The sequence below is a fragment of the Camelina sativa genome, chromosome 4 (genome assembly GCF_000633955.1).
Source record: "Camelina sativa cultivar DH55 chromosome 4, Cs, whole genome shotgun sequence".
In the NCBI taxonomy this organism is placed as follows: Eukaryota; Viridiplantae; Streptophyta; class Magnoliopsida; order Brassicales; family Brassicaceae; genus Camelina; species Camelina sativa.
The window spans coordinates 53,128-65,608 of record NC_025688.1 but is presented as its reverse complement, the minus strand read 5'-3'; the positions used below and the strand labels follow the sequence as shown (position 1 = coordinate 65,608).

Genomic DNA, 12,481 nt, shown 5'->3' with positions numbered 1-12,481 from the left:
TATCTCATTTTAGGATTGTTAGTGACAAACAATCTTTACAATTGGCTTGACTTAGACTCATATGCACATCTTAATTGTTCACAATCACTCAGATAGGATTGACACCTCTTATACTGCAACTGCATAAGGGGAATTGAAACACCCTGACTTCTATTCATTCCATACATCATCATTCCATACATCTTTCTTTCACCACACCACAAAGAAAGTCTGTTTCAACCGTCCATAGAATGTTCGGGGTTTGGGTCTTTCAAGAACCTCACTGGCCATAGAATGTTCGGGGTCGGGGTCTTTCAGGTTTCTTAAATTTCAGGCCGTTTGTGGGGTGGTTCCTCTTGGTCCTCTCGCCTTAACAACACTTCCGGATCGCACGCGGTTTCATGGACAAGCAGTTGGTTTTGTTACCGAAATGGACAGCATTCACAAACGGCATTGAGCGAACCTTAAAACTGCCACAGCAAAATACAAGCACAGTTCCGACTCTAAGTGTCGTCAGCTTTTGTTCGACCCGGGTGATTTGGTATGGGTTGTCTTTACCAAGGATAAGCTGCCTGTGTGGGAGTACAACATGTTAAAGTTGTAGCGTCTTGGACCGATTGAGGTCCTTGAGCGTATTTACCCTAACGCTTATCAACTCTGTTTACCTCCACACTTGCATAAATCAGATGTTTTCAACGTTCGGTACATGTTAACCTATCACGGGGACAATGACGAGCCGAATTCTCTCCCACCTGGGGAGACCTGATGCAGCAGCCCATAGGTGTTTACAAGCTACTGGAATGCAAGTATCGGTGTTCATTATATTTTCTAGAAGGTTCTTTTATTATTTGGTTTTGGTTTTGTTTTTCTCTTCTTTAGGATAAGTTTGACAACTTATCTCATAAGATTTAGGATTAGGTTGTATCTTTTCGTTCGGCTTTAAATAAGAGTCTCAAGTCTTTGGGATATACTCAAATTAACCCTAGAGCTACTCTCTCAAATTAAGAGATCATTGTAGTACTTAGGGGTTGAATTCCACAAGGACTCAAGATTACACTAAATATTACTCCCTCCGTTTCATAATATAGGATGTTTTAACTAAAGCACGCAAATTAAGAAGTCTTTACTTTTAACAAGTTCAACCAATTAGAAACAATACTGCATAATATAAAATACTAAACTAATCTAAAAGTTGCATAGAAACTTGAAAACATCCTACATTATGAAACAAAAAACTTCTCTAAAACATCTTATATTTTGAACCGGAGGGAGTATTGAGTTTTATGGTTACGCTAAACAAAATGATTTGTATTGAAATATAAACAATGTAAAATATTGAAATAAAGGTTTGTAAATTCAAGGAATTAAAAAGCTAGGTCTAGGGAATTTTTCAGGAAATTACAGAATATTAAATCAAATAATTAATAGGATTCAAACAATTAAAAATCAGATATAGAATTCTAAACTCTTTTGTAAAATAAATCAGTTCTCACTGCATGTATTATCTAAGTTTAAAACCCAAAAATCCAATCTCTTTGTAAAATTCGAGGTTAAAACCAGCTTTGCAAACAAGTTTAGTTTGTTCACATAATTACTAAATCAAATCTCTTTCTAAGAAGTAATTTTGCTCATCAAATGTTTCATCAGGAAAAAAAAATTATATTCTCATATCATATTAGCTTTCTAGGTGATCAATCAAGAATTAATATGAAGAACAACCAAAGATGAAGATCACAGAAGATAATGAACCCTAAAAATAATTAGATTTAATAAACCATAAAAACCCTTTGAAAACCCTGAACCTAACAAGCAAACTACTCAGAAATATTCAATGAAGAACAATACATCTTTCTAAATAACATGCAATAGATATTAAAAAGTAAAAGAGGGAGTTTAGGAATCTTCTCTCTATAAAAGAATTAAGATCCGTCTCTCCCAAGAACTCTCAATCTCTCTCTCTCAAAAAGCTGCTAGAATTAAAACATAAGGGTTTCTAAGCACTAAAAATTCTATAAATATATGTCCTAAAACATGTCAATGACTTATGTTGCAATTGTGGAAAACTTCGGGAGGTTTTGTAAAACTTCCAAAACTCTGCTCGTGTGTCGACTTATGTGGGTGTCGATCGACACCTAAAGTGGCATCGATCGACACCATCACTCTTGATCAGCTCCGATTTGATTTCTTTGGTTAAATGCTCTAAATATGATCCAAACTGCTCCACTTTGCTCCATCCGTGCCAAAATCCAAGAAAACCTGAAAAGACTAAAAAACATCCCAAAAAACAAGTCAAAAGACTCAAAAAGAACACTTATATCGTGGTTAAAAACAGCAAAAACCATGATATATCAACTCCCTTAGACTTTGCCTTTGCTTTCCCTCAAGCAAAATAAAAACTTAAACCTGTGAAAGAGGTTTGAAAACATAGGAACTCTGAAAGACCCTGACCCTGTCAATGCGATGGCCGCTGAGGTTCTCTCGTCCCTTACTCGCTACTTAGTCATATTTCATGGTTCATTCTTTAAACAAAGTTCATTCGCTCATTTTGAGATTCAATACTTAGAGTCTATATGATATAAAGTTAGAGTATGGCAAACATTCATATACTATATTAATAATCAAAGGATTCGATACAACTTATGATTTTGCATATAAGCTAGTACAAGCAGTATAATCGATCCTAGCTACCCTTAACACCACCAATCATCTTCCTGGCCATGAGTGTCGCGCCTAAACAGTCCCCTTTCCACTATCACTCTCCTTTCCTGAAATCCAAGTCGCCATCAATAACATTTCCTTTAGGTCGTTCAAAGCCGTACGATGTCATGCAATGGATGCTAAGTCATAATATATGTGCAGTACAACAGTTGGCCGGTAGAGAGTTATCCCGCGCATCAGTTTGATGGTGTACCAAGGTATCTGTACAGATCCCGGTCCTGCTTCCAAGCCGTGTTTACTTTTCTCCGACCATACCGTCCGTACATGGACACTCCAGGTGGTACGCTGATCAGTAGGGAGGTAGCATGTGCATCAGTTCGGTTGTATCACGGTGAACCTAGTGGTTCCCGATCCACTTCTGATCTGCACACCCTTTTCTCCGAACAACCGAACCAAACAAAGCATTATAAATGCTTATGCAGATGCAGCTACCCCATCCCTCAAAACCCATAGGGTTGGTTCTGTACCGTACTCTATCTCGGAACCTTCTTCTCTATTTTATACTTGTTCTTTCTCGAGTTTTTGTTGAGTTTTCTGTTTCTGATGGTATCTTTGGAATGTATGGCGTTCCCTGTATATATAGTGATGTGAACACCGGACGGCCTAGAGGCTCGGACGGAGTTCTACGTCGTTGGACGGGCGGAAAGACAGGTACTTTTCTCGGACAAAGGAAGGTGGGATGAAAGTAGAGAGAGGATGAGTTATGGAGACGAGTTTTGAGGGAAAATGGACATATAGAATACGGAATAGAACAGAGAGAGATGTAAGACCGATGGTACGGATGGCTGAACGCGGTAGCGGATACACAGACCGGGGAGTACGGACGGTGGCTAGCGAACCGAGTAAGAAACTTGATCTCGGTTCTCTAGAGGATGATGGAGTCGAAGTGAGACACAACTAACGATCTGAATCGGACATCGTGCGGTGACGATGGTATGGACTGAACCAGCGGTGTACACCAGCGGTGGTGAGCATCGTACGCTGACTAGAAGAAGAGCGATCCCGGATCGATCCTTCTAGGGTTTCTTTCAAGCCAAGTCCCGGACTTTGTTACGAGAAAGAGGGTTGAGACAAGAAGCAAAGATTCTCTCTTTGGAAAAATTATGATTTCATTCAAGTCTAAAGAGTCTAAGCTAGGGGCGTTGGGAGTTTAAATAGTGTCACGCAGACTCGCTATGGTCCGCACACGTTGCCCTTGACGCGTCTCCACAGACGGTGAACTCGTCGCCCTCTATGTGGTTTTTACAAGGCCACACACGTCACACTATTCCAACGTTCACAAGGGAAGACTCTATATAAAATCAAAACGCAAAGTTTAAAGGAAAAAGACAAAAGAAAGGCTGCATCCTTAGGCGAGTGTGAATTGCCACGTCACCGATGTTAAATGCGGCGTTGCATGCATCCTTGGGTTAAACGTGGCATTGTGTGGTAGGACTCGTCGCCTCGTTAAAACCTTCTCCGGTAAACCTCATGGGAAAAACCCGAAGTAAGGAAAAAGAGTATGAGTCATGATCCTACCGTCTTTGGCACCCTCATCCTTGGGTAAGGACGAAGGCCGTACGGACAGTCTCGCTGATGGTTGCCTTGGCCGAGTCGATTTCTTGGTCTTCTTGGACGAAGTGGTTGATCCTTTGCTTGGAAGTCCTGGACGAGCTCATGATCCGTGGGTGATACACGTGTTCCGTTGGTGTCCGGGTCTGGTGCGAGTGTTCCTGGCCGCGTTTCCGGTCCGTTGCTCACATCATATAGGGTTCTGGCCGATGTCTAGGCCCCAAAAGGCACCTATTCGACAGAACCGTTCGTTCGCTCCTGTTTGGTCATGCACGTTTGGCCGTGCTTGTCCAGTCTGTATCCCACCATCCTGAACGCCCACAAGCTCCCCTGCTGAGTTGCACACTGTCCTCCACCGTCCAGCTGGCTGAGCTGGGTTGACCTCTTTGGCAGCTGGTCGAGCTGACGCTAGCTGGCTGAGCTGACCTTAACTGGCTGGAATCTGGTCGGCAGCTGGTCGAGCTGTCTGTACCTAGTTGGGAGCTGCTCCAAGCTAGCCGAGAGTTGTCCGTAACAGGTAGTGAGCTAAAAAAATGACCGATCGTTGATTCCTTACTTAGCACGTGTTCCCCTCATAGTCCGAGCTAACAAGTAGCTCCTTCCTGACTTGTCTGAAATCTCCCTACCATCTCAAACCAAGGCCCGGCCTACGATCCTATTCAGGATCGCAGGTGTTACAAGTCTCCCCCCTTGAAAGGGATTCGTCCCCGAATCCGGATCAAGTTGATCTTCACCCATCTCCTTAAACCATTTAGGATAATCAACCTTTAACTTGTTTTCAGTCTCCCAAGTAGCTTATTCGCGTCCATCGCAGCTCCACAAGATCTTCACCATGTTAATCTTTTTCCTACGCATTCCCTTTACCATGTGATCAATGATTCGAATAGGCGTTGCTTCCACCGTCAGGTTTTCTCGCAATTCAGGTGGCACATCCTCTACCACTTCATGCTCTTCACTTAGGCATTTCCGTAGTTGTGATACATGGAAAACCTGATGAGAGGCATCTAACTTCGGTGGTAGCTCCAGTTTGTACGCCACCGCACCTACTCGTTCGATCACCTTGTACGGGCCAACGTACCTTGGGCTCAACTTTTTCCTCTTGGTGAATCGCCCTTTTCCCTTATAGGTCATCACCATAAGATACACTAGGTCGCCCACTTCAAACTCCAACTCCTTCCGACGTAACTTTTCTGGCGGTTTTGGGCTTTGTTCAAACTGATTTTCAAAAACTTCAACTTTTCGGCCGTCTTGTTACGCAACCGGAGTCCAGCACAACGGCATTCGACATGCTCGACCATACAGCGCTTCATAAGGCAACATTCCAATACTAGCTTGGTAGTTATTGTCGTACACGAATTCTACCAAGTTTAAGTACTTTTTCCAACCTCCCCCTTAATCCAATACACAAGCTCGCAACATGTCCTCGAGTGTTTGAATTGCTCTCTCAGACTGGCGAATCAGCGTCTCAGTTTATGGTGGTAGGTCGTACTTAGGTTCACTCTTGTTCCTAATGCTTTTTGAAAAGCTTTCCAGAAATGCGAGGTGAACCGCGTATCACGGTCTGAGACAATCGTCACCGGCACTCTGTGCAGCCGGTCAATCTCTTCGATGTCTTTGACCGCGATTACTTCGACACCATCGGTCTCCGCGATTGCGATGAAGTGTGCAGATTTGGTCAATCTGTCCACCACCACCCAAACCACATCATGCTTAAGCTTACTCATAGGCAACCTGGTCACAAATTCCATCGTTACATGATCCCATTTCCATTCCAGCAAGGGTAAACTTTGGACTAGTCAACTCGGCACCTGATGCTCTGCTTTGACGAGTTGACAGATTTTACACTTGGAAACCCACGTGGCCACATCTCTTTTCATTCCCTTCCAGTGATAGTATCTTTTAAGATCGTGATACATCTTGGTCAAAGCAGGGTGGATCGAGAACTTAGACTATTGCACCTCCTTTAGAATTTCCTCCCTTATCTTCTTACTATGCGGCACACACAGTCGTCCATTCACCACCATGGTACCATTGTTCGATGTTTGGAACTCTGTCTTATTATTCTCCGCCCAACCCTTAAATTCCTCGTCCTTATCTTGAGCCAAACTAATTCTACTAAGTATATCTTTTTGATCCACTGCTCCTAAGACCAATGGCTCAACTTCTCTTGACAATGCATTTAAATGCAAAGTCCCCATCATGTAAATCAACGCTTCTTGATTTTTCTCTGCTTCTACATCGAAGCGTCTCCTACTCAAGGCATCTGCAACCTGATTCGCCTTTCCCGGATGATAGGCAATGTTAAAGTCGTAGTCCGCGACAAAGTCCATCCACCTTCTTTGCCTTGTGGTTGGTGAAGATTTGAAATTTGGCTCTGAGTGGGTGAATATGTATTTTAGGCTCTTGTGGTTGGTGAAGATTTGAAATTTGGCTCCATAGAGGTATGAACATCATTTTCCGTCAACCTTGTCATTGGATGAGACATACTCGCAAAGCCTTTGACAAATCTTCGGTAATATCCAGCCAACCAGAGAAAGCTCCTTATCTAGGTGGCATTATTCGGACTTGGTCAGTCCTTTTTCGATTTGATCTTTTCTAGATCCACGGACACTCCTCGGTCCGAGACAATGTGTCCAAGGAATCCAACACTCTTTTGCCAGAACAAGCATATACTAAACTTCGCATAAAGCTTGTGCTCTCTTAACCGTTCCAAGACTGCCCTCAAGTGACTTTGATGGGTTTCCATTCCTTTGAGTAAACAAGTATATCATCAATGAAGATGATGAAAAACTCGTCTAAGAATTCTCGGAATACACCATTCATCATCTTCATTAAGTCTGTCGGTGCATTGGTCAATCCGAATGGCATGACCACAAACTCAAAGTGGTCGTACCTTGTTATGATAGCCGTTTTCTGAAAGTCCAATGGCTCTATCGGAATTTGATGGTACCCCAAGGCCAAGTCTATCTTTGAGAACCACTTTGCACCTTAGAGATTATCCAAAAACTTGTGTATCCGGGACAATGGGTACTTACTCTTCACCATATCCCTATTCAGCCCCCGGTAATCGATGAATAGCCTGAAGCTACCATACTTTTTATTTAGAAACAAGATCGGTGCACCCCATGGTGAACTACTTGGTCTGATAAATCCTTTCTCCAACAATTCTCCTAATTCTTTCTTTAACTCTGCCATTTTTGCTGGTGCCATCCGGTAAGGTGCTTTAGATATAGGATTCGTCCCCGGTTTCAGCTCAATGGTGAACGGGTCAGACCTATCCGGTGGTACTCCCCGTACCGCTTTAAACACATCAGCAAACTCACTTGCTATTGGAATATTTGTCAACTTTGTATTTTCCCCAACTTCTGTTGTTGTGATTGTGGCTAAGTACGCCTCATATTCTCCAGCATCCTTTCCGTTTGGATTACCGAGATGACGGAAATCCACGAAGTTGATCTTGGTCCTTGGAATCCTAATGTTCCTTCCTTTCCCTCAAAAATTACTCGCCCTCGGTGACAGTCAATGTGAGCCTTGTACTTCCCCAACCAGTCCATCCCCAAGATAACATCATGTTTCATGAGTGTAACGATGATCAGGTGAATAGGCATATCGACACCATTGACGATGACCCAGATTCCTCGGACCATATTGGACGGGTACATCGCCTACCCGCCGGCTGCTTGGACCGTTCCATATCTGTTGTTTGGTTATTTATTGAACCCACCTTTCCAAATCAATCCAGGGCTCACAAAACAATGTGTGGCCCCTGAATCAAACAAGGTGTGCGTTTCCACACATTCCTCTAGAATTCTAAGTACCCATATCCCCCTTTCTCATGCATTATGATGTTATGTAATGTACGAATTGAACTTAGAATGGTTCTTGTAACATACTAGTAATCACCCTGAAATTCCCAGTAGCAGTTTCCTCGGACAGCTCGTTCACGCATGGTGCAAGGGCCTGTCTCTTTGGTGGTGGCAGTAAAGAATCCTCGCCACGGTTCCCACTTTGGCCCATTGCCATTTTCCATCCTTGGACAGTTGCGGATCGCATGATCCTTGCTTCCATAGCGACCACATGCACCCAAAACCTTCCAGAAAGAACCGATGTGGTGCTTTCTGTAAGTCATACAATCGCCATACTTGGCGTCGGACCTTGTGTTATCCACCTTGTCCCATTTCCTTGTACGGTCCGTGGTTTTGGCTGGGTGGGTTGAACGCGAAGAAATCCTCTCCCGTCTAAGTTGTTTCTCTTCCTCCAGCCCAGCTTCAATCATTGCCGCCCTTTCCAACACTTCAATCAACGAGTTAAAGACACCATTCACGCAATGGTTGTGGATGTCCACCATTAGTCAGCGGATAAAAAGACGGACTTGTGCTTTCTCATCCTTGATATCCTTCCCAACAAAGCGCCTGAGGCGACTGAATTCAGCATCATATGCACGTACTGTCATATCCCCTTGTACCAGGTTCAGGTACACACTTTCCAGTCGGTCCCATGCTTATGGGGGAAAGAATTTCTTGTTGAATTCCACCTCAAAGTCTGCAAAGGTCCAGACTTAACCAACTATCAGTTTCTCAACCGTCAACCACCAATCATGTGCTTGCTCTTCGAGGAAATGGACCGCAATGTCCTTTTGATAATCCTCCGGGCAGCGAGTGGAATTAATATTTCTTACAAGTCGACTCTGAAAGACCCCGTCCCTTATTCGCTACTTAGTCATATTATACGGTGCATTCTTTAAACAAGGTTCAATCACGCATTCTGTGATTCAATATTTAGAGTCTATATGATACAACTTAGAGTAAAGCAAACTTTCGAACATTGTATTAAATAATCAAAGGATTGGATACAACTTATGAGTTTGCATAAAAAGCTAGTACAAGTTGTATAATCGATCCAAGATACCCATATCACCACCACTCATTCCCCCGGCCATGGGTCTCGCGCCTAAGCAGTTCCTTTCCCGCTATCACTCTCCTTTCCTGAAATCCAACTAGCCATCAATAACATTTACCTTAGCCGTACAATGTCATGCAATGCATGCTAGGTAATAACATGCGTCCAGTACAGCGGTCCGCCGGTAGAGAGTTATCCCGCGCATCATTTTGGATGATGTACCGAGGAATCTGTACAAATCCCCATCCAGCCTCCGAGCCGCGTTTAATATTCTCCGTCCGAACAGTCCGTACTTGGACACTCCAGATGGTACGCCGATCGGTAAGGAGGTAGCATGCGCATCAGTTCAGCCGTATCATGGCAGAGCCGCACCCCCTTTCCTCCGACCATCTGGACCAACCGAACCATTATAAATGCTTATGCAGATGCAACTACCCCATTCCCCAGAACCATAAGGTCGGTACTGTGCCGTTCTTCCGGCCCTTAAGCCTTATCGCCGAACTCTCTCTCTCTCTCGGAACCTTATTCTGTATCTTACACTCGAACTCTCGTGTTTTACTGTGTTTTTCTGTTTCCGATGGTGTGTTGGAAATGAGATCCACGCCCACTATATATAGGGTACTGGTCGCGGTTTTGGCCCCAAAAGACACCTATTGGACAAGTCCGTCCGATCGCACATATTTAGCCTTACTTGTTCGGCCATGTCCGTTCGGCCATACCTGTTCGGCCATGTTCGTTTGGCCATACCTGTTCGGCCATGTCCGTTTGGCCATGCCCGTTCAGTCTCGAGCTCCCCAGCTGACCTGCACACCATCCACTACCATACCGCTGGCCGAGCTAGGTCGAGCAGAGTCGAGCTAGGACGAGCTGGGTCGACCTGACTGGTAGATGGTCAAGCTGGGTCGAGCTGACTAGCAGCTGGTCGAGCTGAATGTAGCTGGCCGAACTTTCCGCAGCTGGCCGAGAGCTGTCCGCAGATGGTTGAGAGCTGGCTGCAGCTGGCCAAGAGCTTTCCGGAGCTGACCGATCTTTGTCCCATACTTGGCTTGTTTTCCCTTCTTGTCCGAGCTGTTGCGTAGCTCTTTTCCCGACTTGTCCGAGATCTCCCTACCATCTCGGACCAAGCCACGACCTACGATCCTATTCAGGATCGCAGGCATTACAAGCCTCCCCCCTTGAAAGGGATTTGAAAGACCCCGACCCGGACGTCCCAGTGTCCGCGGTCACGGCTTCCATTCGGCCCCATTCCCGGCAGAATATCCTTTGATTTGGTTACTTAGCTTTGGCTCACGGCCANAGATTTCCATTTCGTCCGAACACATAGCACAATTGCATCGGTCCTCACAGGAGCGCGCATGCTCTGATACCAACTTGAAAGACCCCGACCCGGACGTCCCAGTGTCCGCGGTCACGGCTTCCATTCGGCCCCATTCCCGGCAGAATATCCTTTGATTTGGTTACTTAGCTTTGGCTCACGGCCATGCTTTATAACCCCTTTACGCAGCGGAATATAACTTTAACCTTGACCCATCCCTTTGTGCTTAGCCATACAACCAACCAACCCCATAGGCTTGCACTTATTAGGGATGGGGACATATAGTCCCTTCGGTTCACAGTGAACGGTTGCTCTACCAGCTTTCTGAACCACTCGTGTTCCCGAATATTGGCATCGGACGTGCCATTAGTTGACCCATCGGTCATACCATTGTACGCCATCGACTTGTCGATCTTGGTATCAGCGCCTGCTCCGATCGAACGATCCGTCCCCATAATCGAATCGCCGATCGACCTCTAACCAGGCCGATACTTCCGACAGACTCGTCGACCACCCGACCGATCAATCCAACCTACGGATCGTATCGTCGATCCTTTGATCACCCGATCCGATTAGCGTTTGAATCACCAGTCAACCCTCGATCGATCCGTCCATTGACGCAGATCGTCGATAACCTTTCGATTGGTCCGACTCTATGATCGAACCGTCGATCATCCTGCAATCGGTTCGTCTCCCCGGACGAACCGCCGCCTATCCTACGATCGGATCGGCCTGCTTGCCGAACCGCCGCTCGTCTCATCATACCTTCGATAGAGAGGTAGCATGCGTATCAGTTCGGCCGAGTATACTCGCCGAGCCGCAGCCCCTTTTCTTCTTAGGCCTAGATGGACGATGGAAGGATGATGGTGTGTTAAAATGAAGGCCTTGCCCTCTATTTATAGTGTCCTGGCCGAAGTCTCGGCCCCAAAAGGCACCTGTCCCTCAAGGCCCTTCGGTCATGCACGTTCGGACATGCCTGTCCGTCCGTGCCTGTCCGGCCATGCCCGTTCGATCATGCCTGTTCGGTCATGTCGTCCGATGACCATCCACGAGCTCCCCATCTGGCCCGGAGACTGTCCACCACCGTCCAGCTGGCCGAACTTAGTCGAGCTGACGCTAGTTGGACGCTAGCTGGATGAGCTGATAGTAGCTGGCCTAGCTGTCCGCAGCTGGTCCATAGCTGTCCGCAGCTGGCCTATAGCTGTCCATAGCTTGCCGATAGCTGTCCTCAGCTGAACTACTTGTTCATCGAGCTTGTTCAGCTCATTCAGCTCGTATTCCAGCTATTTGAGCTAGTAGCTTAGCTACTTAAGCTCATATAGCTATCGATTTCCTTAAAACAAACTGCCCCCTTTTTAGGATCACGGGACGCGGGCGTTACAAGTCTTCCCCCCTTAAAATGAATTCGTCCTCGAATTCGGTGGGTGTAGAGATTCTCGACCTTCGTCCACTTGAGACTTGATCTATTCTCGATCATGCTCTTTTAAGGACTTGGTCATTTTCCTAGATCTACGTCTTCCCCGACATGATCTATTTACCTTGATCTTGGTCACTCTCCAAATAGATCAAGTCTTTTCCTGACGCAATATTTTCCCCTTGATCTTGGACAATCTTCGAATAGATCAAGTCTGTTCCTGTCCTAGTTCCGTCCCAACTAGGACAATTTCCCGACCTTGGTCCTTCCTGGACGCGGTCGTCATTTCCTGGACCTTTGGTCCATGTTCGTCTCGACCTTTGGTCGACACTTTCCCGACTCTCTGGTTGAGGTGCTATGTGTTCGACGTTTTGAACAATCGCTCGATTCACGAGCGCATCTTGGCAAACACATTCCCATTCCCAAGCATGTTTTCGATCTTATCAGAGATTTCCATTTCGTCCGAACTATAGCAAAATTGCATCGGTCCTCACAGGATCGTGCATGCTCTGATACCAACTTGAAAGACCCCAACCCGGATGTCCCAGTGTCCGCGGTCACGGCTTCCATTCGGCCCCATTCCCGGCTGAATATCCTTTGATTTG

At 45.6% G+C, this 12,481-nt stretch overlaps 1 protein-coding gene across 1 annotated transcript; it reads right to left on the bottom strand.

Moving 5' to 3' along the window:
* Positions 5,044–5,379, bottom strand: LOC104783404. The gene has a single exon (XM_010508564.1). The coding sequence runs from the start codon at positions 5,377–5,379 to the stop codon at positions 5,044–5,046; it is 336 nt and encodes a 111-aa protein (XP_010506866.1).

Excerpts from the sequence above, each read along its gene's own strand:
- LOC104783404 (XM_010508564.1), bottom strand. The coding sequence starts at position 5,379 with ATGACCTATAAGGGAAAAGGGCGATTCACCAAGAGGAAAAAGTTGAGC.